This window comes from Halichoerus grypus, chromosome 4, assembly GCF_964656455.1.
Source record: "Halichoerus grypus chromosome 4, mHalGry1.hap1.1, whole genome shotgun sequence".
Taxonomy (NCBI): Eukaryota; Metazoa; Chordata; class Mammalia; order Carnivora; family Phocidae; genus Halichoerus; species Halichoerus grypus.
The window spans coordinates 57,642,939-57,666,984 of NC_135715.1; the positions used below are offsets into that span (position 1 = coordinate 57,642,939).

Below are 24,046 nucleotides of genomic sequence, written 5' to 3' on the forward strand. Positions count from 1 at the left end.
ATTACGAGAGAAGACACGTAGCTTCTAAACCAATGTTGGATGGTATAAGCTCTTCCAGCAAGCTCTTCTCTGAGGTCTTTGTACCTTTGCGCATGCTCCTCTTTTCTTGGTGCATTTTTTTTTTTTAAAGATTTTATTTATTCATTTGACAGAGAGAGAGCACAAGCAAGCGGAGCTGCAGGCGGAGGGAGAAGCAGGCTTCCCGCTGAGCAGTGAGCACTACAGGACGGGGTGGGGGGCGGGTAACAGACCCCAGGACCCAGGATTAAGATAGTTAAAATGGCCAGCACAATCCCTGGTACATAGTAAGCCCTCCTTACATGTTAGGTGTGCCTGGCAAACTTCTATTGAGCTGCCACCGCTTCTCTGAAGATGTGCCTTAGATGTTTCGTTGGTGCCTCCCGTTTTGACACCGCTATTAAAACATTTATCACACTATAATTTGTTCTTTACCCACTCCCCCACTCCCCTTCTGTGAACAGTGACCCTAAAAGGCCAGTAATTGTTCTACACCTTATATCTCCCAGTGATCGTCAAAATTCACTTTCTGTTAGGTGCTCTACAAATGTTTGTTTTTGTTTTGGCCGATTCTGCCCAACGGATTGGGCGGGAGGAGCGTGCTGGAGAGGGAGGGCGCCGCCCACGGAGGGAGAGGGGCGTGACCGCCCAGGGTGCTCACGCTCGATATTCCCGGCGGGGCCTGAGCTGCAGCCCCAGATCAGCCCACAGATAAAAATGGGGCCCAATCTCACCCACCAGACCGTGCGGTGCCCCGTTACCGGCACCCAGGCCTGAAAAGGAGAGTTTGGAGCGGAGACACGTCCGGGCGGCGGCGGCTGCCTCAGGGAGGGTGCCTTGGCCCAGGCCGGGGGTCCACGCCCAGCCCGCTCGACCTCGCGCCCCCGCCCGGCGCACCGCTCGGCACCCCGGTTCCCTCCCGATGCCGGCGGGCCCGGGAGCCTCGCGGACGTGACGCCGCGGGCGGAAGTGACGTTTTCCCGCGGTTGGACGCGGGGCTCGGTTGCCGGGCGGGGGAGGGCTCGTCCGGTTTTTCTCAGGGGACGTTCAAATTATTTTTGTAACGGGAGTCGGGAGAGGACGGGGCGTGCCCCGACGTGCGCGCGTCCTCCTTCCCCGGCTCTTCGCCACCATTCACTGGCTCCTGCCCTGGGGGGGAGTCATGCCGCCCAAAACCCCCCGGAGAGCAGCAGCCGCCGCCGCCGCCGCTGCCGCCGCCGCAGCCGCCGCCGCCGCCGCCGCCGCCGCCGCCGCCGAACCCCCGCCGCCGCCGCCCCCTCCTGAGGAGGACCCCGAGCAGGACAGTGGCCCCGAAGACCTGCCTCTGCCCAGGTGAGCGAGCAGAACCGCGGCGGCCGCCACGAGAGAAGGGCGCCCCGAGAGTGCGTCGGGGCGGGCGCCCCGGCGTCTAGGCGGGGGCGCGTCTCCGCCGGCGGCCGCCTCCGGGCGGGAGGAGGGTCCTCCCGTGTCCCCCACCACCGCGGAGCGCCTGGAGGAGGGTGACAGGGGTCTGGGTTCGGGAGCGAGGGGAGGGAAGCCGGGAAGGGTCTCGGCTCCAGCTTGACAGGTGTCGGGCGGGTGGGGCTCGGGTCCCTGAGCAAAGTGACAGGTGCCGCCTTTCCTCCTCTAGGCGGAAAGGCTTGCAGGCGGCGGGTGATTTAGAGGCCCCATCAAAGGCAAAAAAGAAAAATGACTGACTAGTGTCTGCTGGAGAGTTTGTCTCCTGTTGAGATCTGTAGTATTTCGGTGGTCGTTTGACTTTCTGTTTTGGTGTTCTGCGATGCAACAGCTGAAAGTGTTTTCCTCTGGGCGTGCACTGCATCTGAAGCCCAGTCCTGGGAGAGGCCAACCAGGAAAGCCATCGGACGTGAAGTCCAGGGTCCTGCGTGTCAGTTGCCCCCAGGGTACTCGGCTGAGGTGTTTTTGTGGCGCTCCCTTATATTCAGAGCCATCGGTAGTTACTGGAGGAACATAACTCTTGAGAGGAACTGGTGTATGGGGAAAAGTTTTGTAAGACGTTTAGTCTAAGTGCTTAAAAGTTTCTCAACTTTTTCTTTTATTCCCGTCGCATAAAACTCTTGTATATTATTAATCTTCAGCATTTTTCATTATTTCATTCATTTTGCCTTTGAGCCAGGAAACAACCTTGTGTCCTCTCATTTTGTTTTTTTTGGGGGGGGAGTACAAAATTAGTGATGTTCTTGTGCTCACATGAAACTTTTTTTTCCCCCAAGTGGTATCTAACTTTAGGCGAGTCCATGATAATGAAGTAGAACATGACGGGGGGTATTTATTTCATTGCAACATTCCTATTTTTCTTGATTGTGATACTTTATAGTTAAGAAGCTAAGATTGAAAGAGTATGATTGCCATTATTATTGTCAGTACTGGTTCTACTTTGAGACTACATATCGATTTCGGAGGAATGGGATTCCTTTCAGTCCCTCACCTCTTCCTCCCCTGTTCTAGCCCATTACCAAGTCCTATTCTTTCAACTTGCCAGACACTAACAGAGTTCAGACAAATTGTAAAAAATTGGAATGGGCTTTTGGGATGGCCTGTGAAAGGCTATTAAAAATACATATGTTTAAATGGATTGTCTTATGTGTGAGTTAAAAATCACACTCACGAAAAAAAAAAAGTCTAGGATGTTCTGGGAGAAGACAAATTTAATTTCTGATTAAGGTCTGATGTATCCAATACTTGAAATTTTTCATTTGGAAAAAGCAGTAAATCTACTCTAAAGAATTCCATGTTATCCAGTTATTATAGGGTAACCCAGAAATACTGAAATTATGGCCATCACCGGGGAAAAGAATGCCTTTCTTCCCCACCCCAACATTATGTTATATACTTTTAAATGATGGAACTATCAAAAAATCTCCTGTAAGTCAAAAGCATACAAGATACACTCTACTCTTGAGTATCAATACCCACAAAAGGTTTTACTAGTATGGGCATTTGAACTCTGTAGATTAGCTGCTTAGCAAGGGTAAAAACTAGTGACAGGCAATCCGAAGCCTAGCAACTTGCTTAGGGATGGATTCAGGGCCCACTCCACCTGCACTTTCAGTGACAGAGTCTGTTTCTGCCTTGACAGTTGAGATCTTCTTTCTGTTGCATTATATCTGGCCTAAGTGGTGAAGTTGGAAGGAAAACCTTCACTAGGAACAGCACTTCACCTTCATTGTTGACATAATCAAAAGTTAATTATGTTTTGAAAGAGGGTTGGCAGTCTGGAATAGTGGTCAAAGGCATGGATTAAAAATTAAATTAAATTAAATTAAACTGTTGGGTTTCCCACTTACTGGACATGACCTCGAGTGAGTACTTTAACTTCTCTGATTTGGTACTTATCTGTAAAACAAGGATAATAAGAATACTTATCTAATAGGCTGATGTGTGGATTCCACTGAAACTATGCATCTAAAGTGCTTTGTACAGACAGGACTAGAGTAAATACTCAAAAGTTATTAAGTATTCCTCATATTATTATTATTAGGTGTGAAATAGACATTAAATGAATGAAAAGGAACTAGCCAACAAGAATTTATTGACTACCTATCTTGGGTAAGGAGGATCAAAGAGAAAAGGCTGAAATAAGCATAGCAGTAATTTATGTTAATCATCATGTAAGAAATACTAGTAGGTAGAGAGATTATGTGAGACACTGATAAGTTGTAGACTGCATTTTAGCAAAGTCGCTGATACTAAATTGATTCTGTAATGTTATATATGGGCTTTCTTCTTTGTGCTGTTATTGTCATCCCAATTTTCCTATACAGCTTTAGCTATCATACTTACTTTTACAAAACTATTTTGCTTTTTGAACTGTATGTGATTCACCAGGCCAGCAAACATCTTTCACTGTGTTGTATTTTTGTTGGAAAGACTATGAAAAAGATAAACATGTTTAAATTCTACCTGTAATTTTTTTCAAAGATAAATAAGATTTTAAAGTATTTAGTGATGCTTTTTTTTTCAGAACAGCGCTGTTATATGCAAACCATTGAAAGAAATGTTTACTTAATTAGTTTGATTTGTAAGTATATCCCTATTATATGTCTATTTTTATCTGGTAGGCTTGTGTTTGAAGAAACCGAAGAACCTGATTTTACTGCATTATGTCAGAAATTAAAGATACCAGATCATGTCAGAGAAAGAGCTTGGTTAACTTGGGAGAAAGTTTCGTCTGTGGATGGAGTATTGGTAAGGATTTCCTTAACATTTTTTGAAAAAAATTTCTTATTTTATTTTTTTTAAAGAAAATTTTATTTGTTTTTGTTAGAGGGAGAGAGAGAAAGCCTGAGCACAGGGAGGGGCAGAACAGGAGGGAGACAGAGAATCTTTTTTTTTTTTTTAATTTTATTTTATTATGTTATGTTAGTCACCATACATTACATCATTAGTTTTTGATGTAGTGTTCCATGATTCATTGTTTGCGTATGACACCCAGTGCTCCATTTAATACGTGCCCTCCTTAATACCCACTACCGGGCTAACCCATCCCCCCTACCCCCCTCCCCTCTAAAACCCTGAGAAGGAGACGGAGAATCTTAAGCAGACTCTGCTGAGCACAGAGCCCAATGCAGGGCTCGATCTGAGGGCCCTGAGATCATGACCTGAGCCAAAACCCAAGAGTTGGACGCTAAACCGACTGAGCCACCCAGGCGCCCCCAAAATTTTCTCATTTAAAAAATAATTTTGAATTACCCTAGATAATTTGGAAAATAGAAAAACATAAAGAAAAGAAAAGCAAGTAATAATTTTGTTACACAGAGGTAAATAACATACATCTGATAGCATTAAAAATTTTTAAAAATCTCCACAGGTAAACCCCTCCAAAGTATTTTAAAGCAAATCTTAGCTATCATATTTTATTCATACATACTTCACTCTGATACAAAGACTTTTTAAAAAACAAAGCCATACCTTATAATTTTTAGTATCTCATAATATGTAGTGTTCAGAATTCCTGATTGTTTCAGAATTAGTTTTGTTAGAATTTAGAATCTTTGATAGCATTTGATATATTTCTTTCCTTTTTTTCTTTGCATAAATATATGTGTGTATATGTAATATTACTACTACCAATAACACCAGCAAATAATTACTAGTGCTTTATATGTACTGGGGGAATATTATAAGCATTTAAAAAAATAACTCATTCAACAGTCCATTGAGATATGAAATAAAAAATCTTTATTTTACATGTAAAATGTAAAATCTTGATGTTTTAGAAGATACTGAAATAGAGTGAGGTTAAGTAACTCGATCAAGGTCCCTGGCTTGGTCATTTAAAACACAGATTTGGGATCATACATGTAATTATGTATAGTTACATGTAATAGTTTTGTATCTTGTTTTAAATTTTTTTTCTTTTTTTTATGAGTATTTTATTATGTTGTTAAATTTTTTTTGGTATTTGATAATGTTTCCAATGGTACTATAATATTTTATACATTAGATATATTTTAATTTGCCAAAACTCTTACTATTATTGGACATTTTTTCCCCACAACTTTTTGGCACTGTAATATGATGTGATAAACGTCTTTATTCATAAGAATAATGCCTGGCACAAGGTAAGTCCTTGATAGTTTGTTAAATAAATTAATGAATGAATCTGATTATTAGAGTACATTTTTACAAGTTGAATTACTGAGTCAACAGCTATGAACATTTATAAATCTTTTGGGAATTATTGTTAAATTACACTCCAGACAGACACTTTTAATGAATTTACTTTCTTTTTAGCATTGTATTATTGTACATGTCTGTCTGTTTTTACTGATCAGATTAACACAGCAAAATATGTTAATGTACATCCCATAAAAATGTTTAAAACCATTAAAAAATTCTAGTATCTTAGTCCATTTGGACTATTTTAACAAAATACCACAGACTGGGTAGCTTATAAACAACAGAAGTTTATTTCTTACAGTTCAGGAGGCCGGGAAGTCCAAGATCATGGTGTTGGCAGATTCTGTGTCTGTGTGAGGGCTCTCTTCCTCCTTCGTAGATAGCACCTTGTCATTGGCTTTACAAGTCGGAAGGGGTGGGAGTTTTCTCAGGCTTCTTTTATAAGGACACTGGTCCCAATCATGAGGACAGAGCCCTCATGACCTAATCACTTCCTAAAGGCCACAACTCCTAATACCTTTACATTGGGCATTAGGCTTTAAGCATATGAATTTTGGGGGACACAAGCATTCAGTGCATAACCTCTGGTAATAAAAAAGAGAAAATGAATCCAATTTCAAAGACCTGAACATAATCTGGAACTCCTTACTAAAAAGGGAGGAATACTGAAGTATCTTGGATGAATGACTTTGGTATTATCTTCCCAAAGCATCTGTACTTCCACTGATTTGGGTACTTCATGTACAAAGCTTTTTTTGTGCATATGCAGTTACAGGGAGTCATAGCTCCTTCACCTCTTGCTCATAAATGCTAGGCTTTTAGTTTTCAGAAAGTTGGGAAGGAGCAGCAGATTATGGAGAGTATTGGGGAATATTGGTAGTTTCCAATTTATGAGTGGGTTATGTTCCCAATCTCTTTGTTAGTACAATATAGTAGTTAGGCTTCCAGGCTAGTTCACACAAAATTGTTTTTGTACTGAACTGTAACAGTAATAGTGTCTTCAGACTTGACTACAAGTATGAATAAATGTTACTACTTTCTTATTCTATGCTTTTATCCTGGCTTTGTCCTTACCTTCCATAGTAACTGGCACAGTTTAAATCTCCTTTCCTAATGGAGCTCATGATGGGACTAGGGGATGTGAAATCATCCTTGGTTGTGTGCTGGAGGAAGACAAGGAAGGAATTTCATGTTATCTTTGGGATATTGGGTACCTGTTTTTTGCAGGGGTGTATGACAGAGGAGGATGTGGTATTGTCCTATTATAATTACCAGATGTTTACCTAGAAATATTATTTTAAATGATAGTCAAGTTTTTGAGGGTTGGCCCGAGAATTTAACCTCTGATTATACAATCATTTCTAAGGGAGAATGTGACAGAGCTTGTGCAGAGAAGTGAATGTTATGACAAATGAACCCATTTCTGATGCAGCTATTCCATTCTAGCTATTCTAGATAACAGTTGGCTATCTTCTTTTAAACAAGAAGAAAAATGTAGTAACTAAGGGAACTCTTTTTGGCAACTGAAAGTAGTTGATGTTTATTGGAATAGAGGGTGGGTTAAGAGCAAGGATTTGTCATCAGACAGACTGACTGAAGTCTCAGTTCTACCATTTACTAGCTCCATGATCTTAAACAAGTTACCTAAAATCTCCAAGCCTCACTTTTGTTATTTGTAAAAATGACTAACAATAATTTCTGGATCTTGGAGTTAATAGTGTGGATTAAATAACTTCATGCACATAAAGCACTTATTAGTGTAAATGAATGCCTATATTAGATCATGCAACCAGAATAATTTGACTTAAGAACTACCCTGGAAAATTTTATATTAATATAATTTTTTAGGAGAAGTTAAGAATCAGTTAAAATCCTTGAATTTTTAAAAGTTATTTAAATTTCAGTTAGTTAATATACAGTGTAATGTTAGTTTCAGATGTACAGTATAGTGATTCAGTACTTCCATACAACACCAGGTGCTCATCACAGCAAGTACCTTCCTTAATCCCCATCACCTATATCACCCAATCCCCCACCCACCTCCCATCTGGTAACCATCAGTTTGTTCTCTGTAGTTAAGAGTCTGTTTCTTGGTTTGCCCCTCTCTCTTTTTTCCCTTATGATCATTTGTTTTGTTTCTTAAATTCCACAAAGAGTGAAATCACATGGTATTTGTCTTTTCTCTGACTGACTTATTTTGCTTAGCATAATATTCTCTAGCTCCATTATGTCATTGCAGATGGCAAGATTTCATTCTTTTTTATGGTGGGAATAATATTCTATTGTATAAATTCCACATCTTCTTTATCTGCTTATCAGTCAGTGGACACTTGGGCTATTTCCGTAATTTGGCTATTATAGATAATGCTGCTATAAACATTGGGGTATCCCTTTGAATTAGTATTTTTGTATTCTTTGGGTAAATACCTACTAGTGCAATTACTGGATCATAGGGAAGTTCTATTTTTAACTTTTTGAGGAACCTCCATACTGTTATCCAGAGTGGCTACACCAGTTTGTATTCCCACAAACAGTGCAAGAGGGTTCCCTTTTCTCTACATGCTCGCCAATGCCTGTTATTTCTTGTGTTGTTGTTGATTTTAGCCATTTTAACGGATGTGAGGTGATATCTCATTGTAGGTTTAATGTGTATTTCCTTGATGATGAGTGATTAAGCATCCTGTCATGTATCTGTTGGCCATCTGTATGTCTTCTTTGGAAAAATGTCTGTTCATGTTTTCTGCCCATTTTTTAATTGGGTTATTAATTTTTGGGGGTGTTTTATAAGTTCTTCATACATTTTGGATACTGACCCTTTATCTTATATGTCATTTGCAAATAACTTCTCCCATTCCATAGGTTGCCTTTTAGTTTTGTTGTTTCCTTTGCTGTGCAGAAGCTTTTTATTTTGATCAAGTCCCGATAGTTTGTTTTTGCTTTTGTTTCCCTTGCCTCAGGAGACATATCTAGAAAGAAGTTGCTATGGCCAGTATCAAAGACGTTACTGTCTGCATTCTATTCTAGGATTTTTATGGTTTCAGGTCTCACATTTAGGTCTCTAATCCATTTTCAGTTGATTTTTGTGTTTGGTGTAGGAAAGTGGTCCCGTTTCATCTTTGGCATGTTGCTGTCCAGTTTTCCCAAGAGCCATTTGTTGAAGAGACTTTTTTCCCATTGGATATTATTTCCTGCTTTGTTGAAGATTAACTGACTATATAGTTGTCGGTTCATTTCTGTGTTTTCTGTTCTGTTCCATTGATCTTTGTGTCTATTTTTGTGCTGGTACCATACTGTTTTGATCACTACAGCTTTGTAATATAACTTGAAATCTGGAATTGTGATGCCTCCAGCTTTGTTTTTTAAGATGGAATCAAAACCATATGATTATTTCAATAGATTAAAAAAAAACCATTTTACAAAGTACAATATCCATTCATGATAAAAATCCTGAACAAAGTAGGGTTAGAAGGAACATAACCTCAACATAATCAAGGCCATATAAGAAAAACCCACAGCTAATATCATCCTCAATGGGGAAAAACAGAGCTTTTTCTCTATAGTCAGGAACAAGACAGGGATGTCCACTCTCACCGCTGTCACTACTGGAAGTCCTAGCCACAGCTATCAGACAACAAAAAGAAATAAGAGACATCCAAATCAGGAAAGGAGTAAAACTTTCACTATTTGCAGATGACATGATACTCTACATAGAAAACCTAAAAGACTGCTAGAACTAATATATGAATTCAGTAAAGTCTCAAGATTCAGAATCAACATACAGAAATCTGTTGCATTTCTATACACCAATAATGAAACAGCAGAAAGAGAAATTAAGGAACTGGTTCCATTTACAATTGCACCAAAAACAATACCTAGGAATAAACCTAACCAAAGAGGTGAAAGACCTGTATTCTGAAAACTATAAAACACTGATGAGAGAATTTGAAGATGACCCCAAGAAATGGAAAGACATTCCATTCTTATGGATTAGAAGAACAAATATTGTTAAAATGTTTTTACTACCCAGGGCACCTGGGTGGCTCAGATGGTTGAGCGTCTGCCTTCGGCTCAGGTCATGATCTCAGGTTCCTGGGATCGAGTCCCGCATCGGGTTCCCTGCTCAGTGCAGAGCCTGCTTCTCCCTCTCCCTCTGCCATTCCCTCTGCTTGTGCTCTTCTATCTCTCTGTCAAATAAATAAAATCTTAAAAAAAATAAAAATAAATAAAAAAAAATAAAATAAAATGTTTTTACTACCCAAAGCAATCTATACATTTAATGCAATTCCTATCAAAATACCAACAGCATTTTTCACAGAGCTTAGAACAAACAATCCTTAAATTTGTATGGAACCACAAAAGGCCCCAAATAGCCAAAGCAACCTTGAAAATAGTTGAATTTATAAATGTATGTGTAATGATTCTGATGTGGTACTTTTTCTAAAATTTAAGGAAAGGTTTGTGGTATTTTGTCTAGAAAAGTGTTTTTCCCTTTTCGCATAAATGTTTAATAAGCGTGTAATATGTAATTGCTGTCATTATATTAGATTGTGTTCATACTGCATATAGCATATAAATAAGGGACTTTTCATTAAGAAATTGGCCAGGAGTGCTGTTCATGTTGTGACATACAGTGAATCAGTTGTTAGAATTTTGATTTTCTTTCTGCATCTTAAATGACTGCATGGGTGAATGGAAAAGGCCTTGGACCTGGAGGCAGGACACTTTTGATTATAGTAATTGCATTTTAGCTATAGGATTTTAGGTAAATTGGTGAATTCTCCAAGTCTCAGTTTGCTTATCTGTAAAGCAGAAATGACATCTGAATGTCAACCTCTTAGGGTTTTGTGTGTGTATATATATTCAAGAGCTTTGAAATATATTGCCCTTGATAGAGGCATTTGTTTTTGTGATATGGGTCATTATGTGTAGGAAGATAGTTGAAAGGAATAGTTTGGAATTGCAGTAATACTAGGCATTCCATGTAAGTTACACAGTACTACAGTGTGTGAAACCTCTTCATGCAGAGCTGAAGTCCTTCTTTTGCAAATAACTTCTCCTTTGCAAAAGGTTCTTTTTTTAATAACCTTAAAAAAAAAACCAGAATATTTTATTTTATTTATTTATTTATTTATTTATTTATTTATTTATTTATTTTTGAGAGAGAGTGTGTGCACATGCATGGGGGGGGCAAAGGAAGAGGGAGAGAGAGAATCTTAAGCAGGCTCCATGCTCAGTGCAGAGCCTGCTGCTGGGCTCGATCTCATGACCCTGACGTCATGACCTGAGCTGAAATCAAGAGTTGGATGCTTAATTGACTGAGCCACCCAGGCGCCCCCAATGACAGTTTTTTATTATCAAATATCCAGTGTTCAAAATTTTTCAATTTCATAAAATTTTTTCACATGTTGTAATCAGGATTCAAATAAGGTTCATATATTGTAATTGGTTGACTTGTGTCTTAAATCTCTTAATCTATAGATTTTACCTTCTACTTCTGTCCCCATCCCTTTCTTTTCTTAAAATTTATTTGTTGAAGAAACTGGATGGTTTATTCTGTAGAATTTCCTACAGTGTGTATTTTGCAGGTTGCATCTCCTTCATTGTTTAACATATTTGTCTAATTCTCTGTATTTTCTGGAAATAGATCAGGCCTAGAGGCCTGATCAGATCCTGATTTGATATTTTCTGGAAGAAATACTTCAGAGATACTTTTGTGAATGCCCATTGGGAGGCAAACATCTTGTTATGTCTCTTTTTTTGTTATAAGCGATTACTGTTGACCATTGACTGGATCCATAGGGGTTGCTAAATGGTAATCTGTTAACTTTATCATTCCTCTTTCAATTATTAGTTGTAATAATTGAGAGAAACTTTTCTTCATTAACTGTTCTTTTTTTTTTTTTTTTAAAGATTTATTTATTTATCTATTTGACAGAGAGAGACACAGGGAATACAAGCAGGGGGAGTGGGAGAGGGAGAAGCAGGCTTCCCAAGGAGCAGGGAGCCCGATGCGGGGCTTGATCCCAGGACCCCGGGATCACGACCTGAGCCGAAGGCAGACGCTCAATGACTGAGCCACCCAGGCGCCCCTCATTAACTGTTCTTATTCTAAAATATAGTTCATTCAGGAAAGGAAGGATAAGTGCTTTATGCTTTGCTTTTATTGACTAGTTTTTAAACTAACACGCGCCCCTCATTAACTGTTCTTATTCTAAAGTATAGTTCATTCAGGAAAGGAAGGATGAGTACTTTATGCTTTGCTTTTATTGACTAGTTTTTAAACTAACACATTTGTTCTGTAAGATTCTCCAAAGATGACCAATGATTGTAATCATCTTTCCAAATATTATGTTGACAGTATCAGCAGACCAGGTTGGCTATACATAGATATTTAATAAGATCTTATTCAATAATAATATGACGTATTTTATAATTTCAAGAATGTTATCTAAGTGGGATCGTACAGTATTTAATCCTTGGGATTGGCTTTTTTCACTTGGAGTAATTCCCTGGAGAGTCATTGAAATTGTATATCAATATATTAGTTTGTTAGGGCTGCCGTAACAAAATACTACAGACTGGGTGGCTTAAACAACAGAAATAAATTTTGTCATATTTCTGGAGACTAGAAGTCCAAGTTGAGATGTCAGCAGGTTGTTTCTTCTGGGACTTCTCTGTTTGGCTTGCAGATCGCCACCTTCTCCTTGCGCTCTGGAATGCTTTTCCTATGTGCACACATCCTTGGTGTGTTTTTTGTGTCCAAATTTCCTGTTCTTATAAGGACATTAATCAGATTGGGTTAGGGCTCACCAAATATCCTCACTTTATTGTACCTCTGTGAGGCCCCATCTTCAAAAACAGTCACATTTTTGGATACTTAGAGTTAGGACTTCAGCATATGAGTTTTCAGGAGTTGGGGAGGGGGCACAAGTCAGCCCATCGCAATTTTCTGTTGTTGTTGTTCAGTAGTATTCTATGGCATGACTGGACCGCAGTTTGTTTAACCATTCACTCATTGAAAGATGTCTGCCTCATTTGTATGTTTTAGCTGTTATGAATACAGCTGCTATGAACATTTGTGTATAGGTTTTTGTGTAGATATCAGTTTTCATTTTTCTGGGGGAGTGCAATTGCTGGTCATATGGTATGGTCATATGTGTTTAATTTTTTAAGAGCTGCGAAACTTTGTTCCAGCTGTACCATTTTATATTCCTACCATCAATATATGGGTGATTCAGTTTCCTTGCGTCTTTGCCAACATTTGGTGGTGGTACTATTTTTTTAAATTAGCCATTCTTCTTGGTATGTAGTGATATCTCATTGTGGTTTGAATTCACAGTTTTCTGATGGTTAGTGATACAGAATATTTTTTAAAATAGACTTTTCATTTTAGAATAGTTTTAGGTTCACAGCAAAATTGAGCAGAAGGTACAGAGAGTTCCTATATACCCTCTGCCCCCACAGGATTGACCTTTTCCTTTATCAACATTGCCACAAGAGTGCTACATTTGTTACAGTTGAGTAACCTACTGACACATCATTATCCCCCGAAGTCCATAGTTGCTGAAGGTCTTCTAAATGTGCTTATGGGCCATTGTTTATCATCATCAGTGTATTGTTTTTAATGTTTTTTGCCCATTTTGAGTTTCCATAGGCTTTCTATATACACAATTATGTTATGTGTGAATAATGACAGCTTTATTTCTTCCTTTATAACCTTTTGCTTTTTTTCCCTTGCCTGTTGCACTGGCTAAAATTTCAATACAGTGTTGAATAGAAGTGGTAAGAATTCCTACTCTTAGGGAGAAATCATTTTGTCTTTTACCATTAAGTGTAATGTTAAGAGTAGGTTTTTCTTAGTTGTCCTTTTTCAGTTTAAGGAATTTTCCTTCTATTCCCAGTTTGCAGAGATTTTTTTTTTTATTGTATCAAATAAATGTTGGATTTTATGAAATGCTTTTTCTGCATCTATTGTGATGATCATATTTTTCCTTTTTTAGACTGTTGATGTGATGAATAATATTGACTGTTAAAGCAATTTTCCATTCCTGGATAAATTCCACTTATCATGATACAGTATCCCTTTCATATATTGTTGGATTTGATTTGTTAAACTTTTGTTAAGAATTTTTGCATATATATTCATGAGGGATATTGGGTCTTTAGTTTTCTCTTTTTGGTTACGGGTTTTTTTTAGTGTTTTTTTTTTTCCTTCAATTTTTGTTAGATTTTGTGACAGAATAATGCTGGCCTTATAGAATGAGTTGGGAAATATTTTGTTCTCTAATTTTTTTGTAGAGTTTGTGTAAAATTGGTATCATTTCTTTGCTAAATGTTTGGTAAAGCCATCTGGGCCTCGAGGGTTTTTTTTGTGTGTGGGAAAGTTTTTAACTACAATTTCAATTTCTTTAATAGATATGGGAAATTCAGTTTTCTTACTTTTTTTTTTTTTTTTTAAGATTTTATTTATTTGCCAGAGAGAGAGAGCATGGGCATGTGCACAAGCAGGGGGAGCAGCAGAGGGAGAAATGGGCTCCCCGCTGAGCAGGAGCCCCTGATGCAGGGCTCCTGGAATCATGACCTGAGCTTAACAGACTGAGCCACCCAGGCGTCCTTTTTTTTTTTTTTTTTTTGGTTTTCTTACTTCTTTGGCGAGCTTGGGCAGTGTGTGTTTTTCAAGGAATGGGTCAATCTAACTTGTTGAATTGGTGTAAAATTGTTTATAATATTCTTTTATTATTATACTTTATTATACCTTAATATTATTTTAGTAAACTTCACTATTGTATCTTACATGGTATGTATCATATATTATTAATATAATGCATGATGAAATGATCTCCTTATCCCTCATGTTTTTTGCTCTGAAATCTTTTTATAATATTAATATAGACACTAAGCTTTCTTTTGATAAATATTTTGTATCATATACCTTTTTTAAAAAAATCCTTTTACTTTTAGCCTCTTTGTATCTTTATTCAGTTGACCCTTGCACAACATGGGTTTGAAGTGGGTGGTCCACTATACATAGATTTTTTTTTTAAAGATTTTATTTATTCATTTGAGAGAGAGAGAGCACGAGGGCGGGTTGATGGGCAGAGGGAGAAGCAGACCCCTGCCGAGCAGGGAGCCCGACGCGGGACTCGATCCCGACCCCGGGACCACGACCCAAGCCAAAGGCAGATGCCTAACAGACTGAGCCACTCAGGCACCCGGATTTTTTTTTCAGTAAATATAGTACAGTACTGTAAATGTATTTTCTCTTCATTATGATTTTCTAAGTAACATTTTCTTTTCTCCAGCTAACTTTATTGTAAGAATACAGTGTATAATACATGTAACATACAAAATCTATGTTAATCAACTGTGCATATTATCGGTAAGGCTTCTGGTCAACAGTAGGCTATTAAGTTTTATTTTTTTATTTTTTATTTTTTATTTTTTTAAAGATTTTATTTATTTATTTGACACAGAGAGAGAGAGCAGAGGTAGGCAGAACGGCAGGCAGAGGGAGAGGGAGAAGCAGACTCCCCGCTGAGCAAGGAGCCCGATGTGGGGCTCGATCCCAGGACCCTGGGATCATGACCTGAGCCAAAGGCAGACGCTTAACGACTGAGCCACCCAGGCGCCCCAGCTATTAAGTTTTAGGGGAATCAAAATTATACATGGGTTTTCTTTAGTTCGTCCTTCCTTCCTTTCTTTTTTTCTTTTCTTTTCTTTCTTTTCTTCTTGAGAGAGATATGGGGGCAGGGAGAGAAGGGAGGGAGAGAGAGAATTTTAAGCAGTCTCCAAGCCCAGCATGGAGCCCAATGTGGGGCTCCATCTCACAACCCTGAGATAAATGACCGGAGCTGAAATCAAGAGTTGGATGCTTAACTGACTGAGCCACCTAGGCGCCCCACAAAGATTTTCAATTTCATAGGGGTCAGCAGCCCTAACTCCCATGTTGTTCAAGGGTCAACTGTATTTAAAGTGGGTTTCTTATAGGCAACATATAGTTGGGTCAGTCTTTGCCTCTTAATTAGGGTTTTTAGACTATTGACATTTAATGTGATTTTTGAAATGGTTGGGCTTGAATCTACCACCTTGCTATTTGTTTCTACTTGCCTCATCTTTTCTTTGTTGCTTTTCCCTCTTTTTATGCCTTTGTTTGGATTGAGTATTTTTTTATGATTCCTTTTTTGTCATTTGTTGGCTTGTAAGCTATAACTTTTGTGTTATTTTAGTCATTCTTTCAGGGTTTATAGCATATATTTGAAACTTTTCACAGTCCGTTTGCAAATGATATTATATTACTGAATGTACAATATAAAAACTATGTCAGTATACTTTCATTTCTTCCCTCATGGCTTTTATCCTATTGTCATACATTTTACTTGTACATGTGATAGAAACCCCATAATATAGTGTTATTATTTTTGCTTTAAACAATTATTTTTTAAAGAAATCTAAATAATAATTTAAAAAAGTCTTTTTATTAGCCATGTAGCTATCCTTTCCAGTGTTCTTCATTCTTTTATAAAGGTCCAGATTTCCATCTGGCATCACTTTCCTTCCTTGAAGGATTTTCCTTAACATTTTCTACAGTGCAGGTCTGATAATGAGTTCTGTCAGCATTCACACATCTGAAAGTCTTTATTTTGCCTTAGGTTTTTTTTTTTTTTTTTAAGATTTTATTTATTTATTTGAGAGAGAAAGAGCGCACAAGCTGGGGGAGAAGTAGAGGGAGAAGCAGACTCCCCATTGAGCAGAGAGCCCGATGTGGGGCTCAATCCCAGGATTCTCAGATCATGACCTGAGCTGAAGGCAGCCACCCAGCTGACTGAGCCACCCAGGTGCCCCTTGCCTTAGTTTTTAAAAGATATTTTCATGGTTAAAAAATTGTAGCTTGGGGGAAACCTGGGTGGCTGAATCGGTTAAGCAACTGCCTTTGGCTCAGGTCATGGTCCCAGAGTTTTGGGATTGAGCCCTGAGTCAGGCTCCCCGCTCAGTGGGGAGTCTGCTTCTCCCTCTCTCTCTCTGCTTTTCCCCCTGCTTGTGTTCGCTCTCTCTCTCTCTCAAATAAATAAAAAAATTTTTAAAAACTGTAGCTTGGCTTTTTTTCCCCAAGTCCCATTATGTTCTAGCTTGCATTGTTTCCAAAGATAAGTCTGCTATCATCCAAATCTTTGTTTCTCTGTATGTAAAATGGTGTATTTTATGATCTTCTCCTTCTCCCTAGTGAATATTTAATGCTAGACAAGTTGTTTGTTTATTTTTAGAGAGAGAAAGAGCGTTCCCTTTTCTTCCTCTTGCATTAAGTGTTTTTATCAGATGATTTTGGATTTTGTCAAATGATTTTCTGTGCTTATTAATATAATGATGTGTTTTTTTCCCTCTCTTATTGGTATTACTTTAATTGATTTTCAGATCTTAAACCAGCATTGCATTTCTAGGATAAGTCCTACTTGATCATGGTGTATAATCTTTTTTATATGTTTGTGAATTTGGTTTGATAGTATTTTGTTGAGGATTTTTGGCATATACTCATAGGAGATTTTATCTCTGTTTTCTTTCCTTATGATGTCTTTGTCTGATTTCAGTATCAGGATAATACTGGCTTCTCACAGAGTGAGTTGGGAAATCTTCCCTCCTAAGTGGTTTTTATGGAGGAGTTTGATGAATTGTTATTAATTTCTCTTTAAATGTTTGGTAGAATTCACCAGTGAAGCCATCTGGGCCTGGACTTTTCTCTCTGGGAAGTTCTAAAATTACTATTCAATCTCTTGCTATAGGTTTATTCAGATTGTTTCTTTTTGAGTCAGTTTTGGTAGTTTGTTTCTCTTAAGGAATTTGTCCATTTCATCTGTTATAAGCATTCATGTTATAATTCTTTTTATTTCTGTAAGGTTGGTCTTTATGTCCTTACTTCATTCTTAATTTTAACTGATTTAAGCCTTCTTTTGTCTTGGTCAGTCGAACTAAAAGTTTCTCTATTTTGGTGATCTCTTAAAAAAAAAAACCAGTTTTTGGTTTCATTGATTTTCTTCACTTTTCTATTCTCTTTCCTAAACTGTTTCTTTCCTATTTTTTCCACAATTTAATGCTTTATATTTAATATGTATATCAGATAACATTATTAAAGTTAATTGTGAACTTTCATCATGAAATACTCAGATAGGTCTAGTATATAATTATATATAGTGTAATTATTATAATAGTAAATAATTGGGCTGCCTGCTTTTAAATTGCTTTTCCTTCATGAAAGTTTTCACTGTTGGCCAATATTGTTTACTGCAGTGTATTTTCTTCTTCCTAAGGACCCACGCAAGGAATTTAACCTTCATCTCTGAATGAAGAGCAGCTAGGCTTCTTCTGAGAACTAATTTACTTAATTTTGTGGTCACTGTGAATCTTCTAATTGATTATTTACTATTTTGGATGCTAACATCCAAGGCATTATAGCGTGCAGTTTTCCAGATACTAACATTTTTCCTGTTATTTTTTTATCATCACTTTTATATTTTGCTTTCAAAATTCCAGAGAAAAAAATATATATTCAAAACTCAAATATACTTCTTTTTAAGAAATCATATTTTATAGTAATAAAAATGAATATCCATTCTTTCTATTTCTACCTCTGTAGAAATAACCATTGATAAGTTTTCATTCATTCTCTACCTCCAATCCTTCCTCCTTCCACCTCACCACATAGATATAAAGATTTTTGTCTTACCTAATTGAGGTCTTATGAATTGTTTTAAAAGTGTAAATAAATAATTACTATTTATTATTATTGGAGTAGGCAATAGATTCACATGGTTCAATATTCAAGAGAAATAAAAATTAAACAGTGAAGTTTCTCTCATTCCTATCCCGCAGACACATACTTTTTCCCTCCAGAAGCAACTAATAGAAGTTTCTAGTTTTTGCATTGTTCTGCACCTTGCTTTTTTCATGTAGCAATGTATCTTGAAGAGCACCTCACCCTCTGTGTGTAGCTTGATACTTTTAGTGGATGTATTTTCCATTGTATGGGCATATAATTTACATATGTACTCCCCTGTGATAAAGATTTGGTTTATTTTTGAATATTCGATACTACAAACCACTGCAGTGAATATCTTTATAGCCACATTTAATGCACAAGTAAGAAGATTTCTGTAGTATAGATTTCTAGAAGTCTAACCACTGGGTCAAAATTTAATAGATTATGTCTTTGTTCATAGAATGAAAGTCTTTGCTCAGATCTCACTTTTCCAATGAGATCTACCACCCTGTTTAATACTGTAATCTGCCCTTATTCTCCCTCAAATTCTCTATCCACTTTACTCTGCTATTTTTATAACATAGTATATAGTTTACTTATTTATACTTATGTTTATTGTCTTTCTCCTCCCCCTAAAGTGTCAGCTTCAGGAAAGAGGAATGCTTATTTTGTTTACTGATGTATTCCTAGCAGTTAAAATAGTGCTTGTTGCTGTAGGCATTTAATAAATATTTATTGATAATTAAATAAATAAGAGAATAATGTTCAGAATTACACTTCCCCAAAACGCCCAAGTTCTTTATCCATATATTTTAGATTTTTCCTTAATTTTATTATATATAGTTTTGTTAAGATTTTTTAAAAAAAATCCTTTCTATTATATTTTGGGATACAAATTATTGAAAAACAGCCATAATGTATTTCTTTCTAAAAAATTACCCCCCCCGCCCCAACAGGGTGCCTGAGTGGCGCAGTCAGTTAAGCCATTAGCTCTTGGTTTTGGCTGGGGTCGTGATCTCAGTGTTGTGAGATCGAGCTCCACATGGGGCTTTGCTCTCAGCTTGGAGTCTGCTTCAGATTCTCTCTCCCTCTCACCCTCCCACTTGTGCTCTCCTCTCTCTCTCAAATGAATAAATAAATCTTTAAAAAAAATTACACACCCTCCAATTCCCCACAAACATAGAGCCAGATCTGAATTTCATCCCACCTATCTATTAGGAATAGATACTAGAAGGATACATCAAATACTCTTTCATAGGATTGAAATGACTGTTGAGATTGTTATGGGCTTCCAGGTGTGCTAGGTTGTCAACAGGTGTTGCTTTGAAATAAATGGTTAAATAATCTGTCAGTGAATTAATATTTTTTCGTATTTATATTCATCGTAATTTTAAAGGCTTGATATTCATGATTATTGATGTTCAGATTGGTAGTTGTTTTTTTTTTAAGATTTTATTTATTTATTTGACAGAAAGAGAGCGAGAGAGGGAACACAAGCAGGGGGAGTGGGAGAGAGAGAAGCAGGCTTCCCGCTGAGCAGGGAGCCTGACGTGGGGCTCGATCCCAGGACCCTGGGATCATGACCTGAGCTGAAGGCAGACGTTTAACGACTGAGCCACCCAGGCGCCCGATTGGTAGTTATTTCTATTTGCTTTATATTCAACTATAAACAGATAATCAAGTTTATATGAGACCTAGGTATTTAGGAGAGTTTTGAAATGAATTATTTTATCAAACATTCTTAATACTATTCCTGTTTTAATTTATCTCTTTTATATGTGCCTTAATTTTCTCATTGTACAAACTATTTTTTAAGGTAACTTGAATCCGAATCATATTGCACTCAAAACCACCAGACGTTCATTATTAGCTTTCCCCACCTTGGCTCTGTTTCAGAAAGTCTACCAAACTTTTTTTTATTAAGTTTATTTTTCTTAGTTTTATTCAAGACATAAAAGCCGACAGCCAATGCTTTTTATCAAGGTAAAATTGTGTTACTGTGCTACCTTTTTATAAAGGTAAATTGTGTTACTGTGCTACATTGAATTCTAACAAAAGTAACAAATGCCCATTCTAACAAGTGCCTTCCTCACAAGGGCATTGTGTAACTGGATGGCTATTTTATTAACTGAGGCTTTATTGTAAGTAAACATATGGGTTTTCTTAAATTTTTTTAAATACTGGAAAATTTGCCAGATTATCATTTTATGACTTGAAATCCTAGAAACTCCCAGACCACAGCACTTTGATGATCAGTGATCTCTTTCGGTTCCCTTCCAATCTGGGATTCTTTTATTCTAATGCCAACTCATTTATTCATTATTGATATTTTCCTTTTTTTAAGTAGTATATGCAATATTGGTAGAAGGAGTTGGCATGTAAACTTTGGGAGATACCTTTTATCCATATAATTCAATTTGAGTTGTAGGAATGACCTCTCTCCTCAATGTTTTTCAACCTTGTTTCTAAGAATGGTAGATATCAGTTTCATAGATCTTTTACAGAAAAGCCGATTATTTAGTGGCTATTTGGGTTTGGTGGCAGTTTTCTCTCCTATATGGTTATATCTTCTTAGGTGGATCATCTTTGGGCCTTTGGCCCAATAAACTAAGCAGACAGCTTGACCAGAAACTAAGTTCCACGTCAGTTATCTAGTTATCTAGTATCATTTCTTTGTGTGAGTCACTCTTGCTCATACTCATTAGTTGTTACCAGTGTGTGAATGGGAGTTGAAGAAGCTATAGTAGTCATACTTTGTATTGGTGATTGAATTGCTGCTTGTTTTTCTGAGCATACTAAAGGAGAAAAAAAGCTGTTCTATTCTATATTGGGGTATAGCTGTTAGTACTGCTTTTAAAAAAATTACACATTTAACACCAAGTTAGTGCTGGATACTTTACTAAGCACTTGGGGGTACAGCAATGAATTAGGCATAACTGTTTTACCTTCCAGATATTTACAGACTACTTGGGATATGGACAAATAAATAAGTAAGTCACAGTTCAGTTAAGTGTTTAGATATTCCTATCCACTGAGTTGTGTAGAAGTTCTTAAGGGAGGGAGCCCCATCTCTTGCACAGTGGGCCAGGTAAATCTGAACTTGCTAGGTACTTATTTTTCTAGTAGTGGAGTCAACTCTCTCCTCACAAGGGCATTGAGTAACTGTATGGCTGATTCACCTGTTGGTTACTCCTGTGTGTTGTATCAAAAATGTGATTGAGTACAAGTAAGCTTAGCTTTTGCATTCCTTTTCTTGGCTATGCCACTCTTGACTTTTACTTCTTCTGAGTACATCAAAGAATGTTTTTAACACTAACTGCTGTCAGCCAATATTACACAAGTGAGGGAGGTGGGATTTTCTGACACATTAGTCTGTTATCCCTTTGGTTCCTACATATAACCTTGGTGAGGGAGGAAATCCAAGAGTAGAAGATAAAGACAGCTCTTATCCCCTCTATTCCTCTAAGATATTCCTATAATACATTTAATTTGTAACCTTATTGTTAATCACTCATTACAATCCTGTGAGTCAAGAGTAAGGATGTGTCCTACTGACCGTGAGTTAGAAAGCATATTTCTTTTTTACAAAATATTTCATTTCTTTCTTTGAGAGAGAGAGAGGCGAGCACACTGTAGCAGGGGGATGGGCAGAAGGAGAGGGAGTAGCAGACTCCCTGCTGAGTGTGAGCCTGAACTCCCCTGATCTCAGGAGCTGAGATCATGACCTGAGCCGAAGTTAGATGCTTAACTGACTGAGCCACCCAGGCACCCAAAAGCATATTTCTTATGGCTTATTTTCATCTTGGTCATGGCTAGTATTTTAAACTTTTAAAATTGAATTTAAATTAATGTTGAGTTATGATAGGTAAAGTAATTTTCGGATGCCTCCAAGATGATTTGTGTTACCACATGGTGGAGCTCTTCTGTAAGTTAGTGCATTTTAAAGCAATAAATACATGTCATCAATTGGGGGTTATCATTAGGGTGGTTCAAGTGAACTAACCTAAATGCTACCTTAATATGTAGTCTCTTCAAGTGTTGATTGTAGATTTTGATTTAAACTATAATATATGTAATTAATGTTTTAATATCTTTAAGATTTTTCTCATTAGTATTCCTAATATTTCTCTTTATTGCTTTGTAGAAATTTAGCACTTATTTATTTATTTATTTTTAAAGATTTTATTTATTTATTTGACAGAGAGAGAGAGAGGAATCACAAGTAGGCAGAGCAGCAGGCAGAGGCAGAGGGAGAAGCAGGCACTCCTCTGAGCAGGGAGCCTGATGTGGGGCTCGATCCCAGGACCCTGGGATCATGACCTGAGCCGAAGGCAGATGCTTAACCGACAGAGCCACCCAGGTGCCCCTAGCACTTTTTTATTTATTGATTGACTTTTCCTACTATAATTGTAAGGAATTTTAAGAACATGTATCTAGGATTAATGAAGAAAAAGAAAACCATTTGTAATCCTACCACATAGAGATATTAACATTTTGATATGTTTTTGCCTTCCCTTTTTAAAAAATTTCACCCAATTGTGATCAAAATATACTCAGAATTTTGTATTTTGGTGGTTTTTTTTTTTCTCTTAACATATCTTTGATATTTTCCCATGTCCTTATAATCTTTGAAATATTTTAAGGGTTTTATATCATTGTGTGATAGAGCTGCATCACAATTTACTTAAATATTCTACTTTAAGATATTTAGGTTTTCCCCACTGATTTTGCTCTTACAAATAATTCTTTAAACTCTATTACACTAAATCTGTTTTTTGTAATTTTTATTTAAATTTTAGTTATTTAATATACAGTGCAGTATTCCTTTCAGGAGTAGAATTCAGTGATTCATCACTTACATACAACACCCAGTGCTCATCACAACAAGTGCCCTCTTTAAAGATTTTTTTTTTTTTTAATTTATTTATTTGACAGAGAGATAGCACAAGTAGGCAGAGCGGCAGGCAGAGGGAAAGGGAGAAGCAGGCTCTCCGCTGAGCAGGGAGCCCGATGCAGGGCTCGACCCCAGGACCCTGGGATCATGACCTGAGCCGAAGGCAGCCGCTTAACCGACTGAGCCACCCAGGTGCCCCACAAGTGCCCTCTTTAATACCTATCACCCATCTAGCCCATTCCCACCCACCTTCCTCCATCAACCCTGTTGGTTCTCTATAGTTGTTAAGAGTCTCTTATCGTTTGTTTCTCACTCTCCTTTTTTCTCCCTTCCAATATGTTCATCTGTTTTCTTTCTTAAATTCGACATATGAGTGAGATCATGTGGTGTTTGTCTTTCTCTGACTGATTTCGCTTAGCATAATGCACTCTAGCTCCATCCATGTTGTCACAAATGGCAAGATTTCATTCTTTTTGATGGCTGAATAATATTCCTGTGTGTGTGTGTGTGTGTGTGTGTGTGTGTGTGTGTGTTTGTATACACACACCACATCTTTATCCATTCATCAGTTGATGGACATTTGGGCTCTCCATAGTTTGGCTATTGTTAATAATGCTGCTATAAACATCAGTGCTTTTCAGCCCTGATTGTTTTCTCAAGATCCACAGCTTTTCTTTTTTTTAAGGTTTTTTATTTATTTATGTCAGAGAGAGAGAGAGCACAGCAGGGGGAGCGGCAGGCAG

At 37.5% G+C, this 24,046-nt stretch overlaps 1 protein-coding gene across 1 annotated transcript in view; it reads left to right on the forward strand.

Annotated features, from left to right (window-relative positions):
• Window positions 1–984: 984 nt before the first annotated feature.
• Window positions 985–24,046, forward strand: part of RB1 (RB transcriptional corepressor 1) — a 152,208-nt gene continuing 129,146 nt past the window's right edge. The window contains 4 exon segments of the mRNA XM_078070371.1: window positions 985–1,243; window positions 1,245–1,274; window positions 1,277–1,350; window positions 4,101–4,227. Coding sequence (XP_077926497.1) covers window positions 1,181–1,243; window positions 1,245–1,274; window positions 1,277–1,350; window positions 4,101–4,227 — 294 coding nt within the window. The 5' untranslated portion in view covers window positions 985–1,180.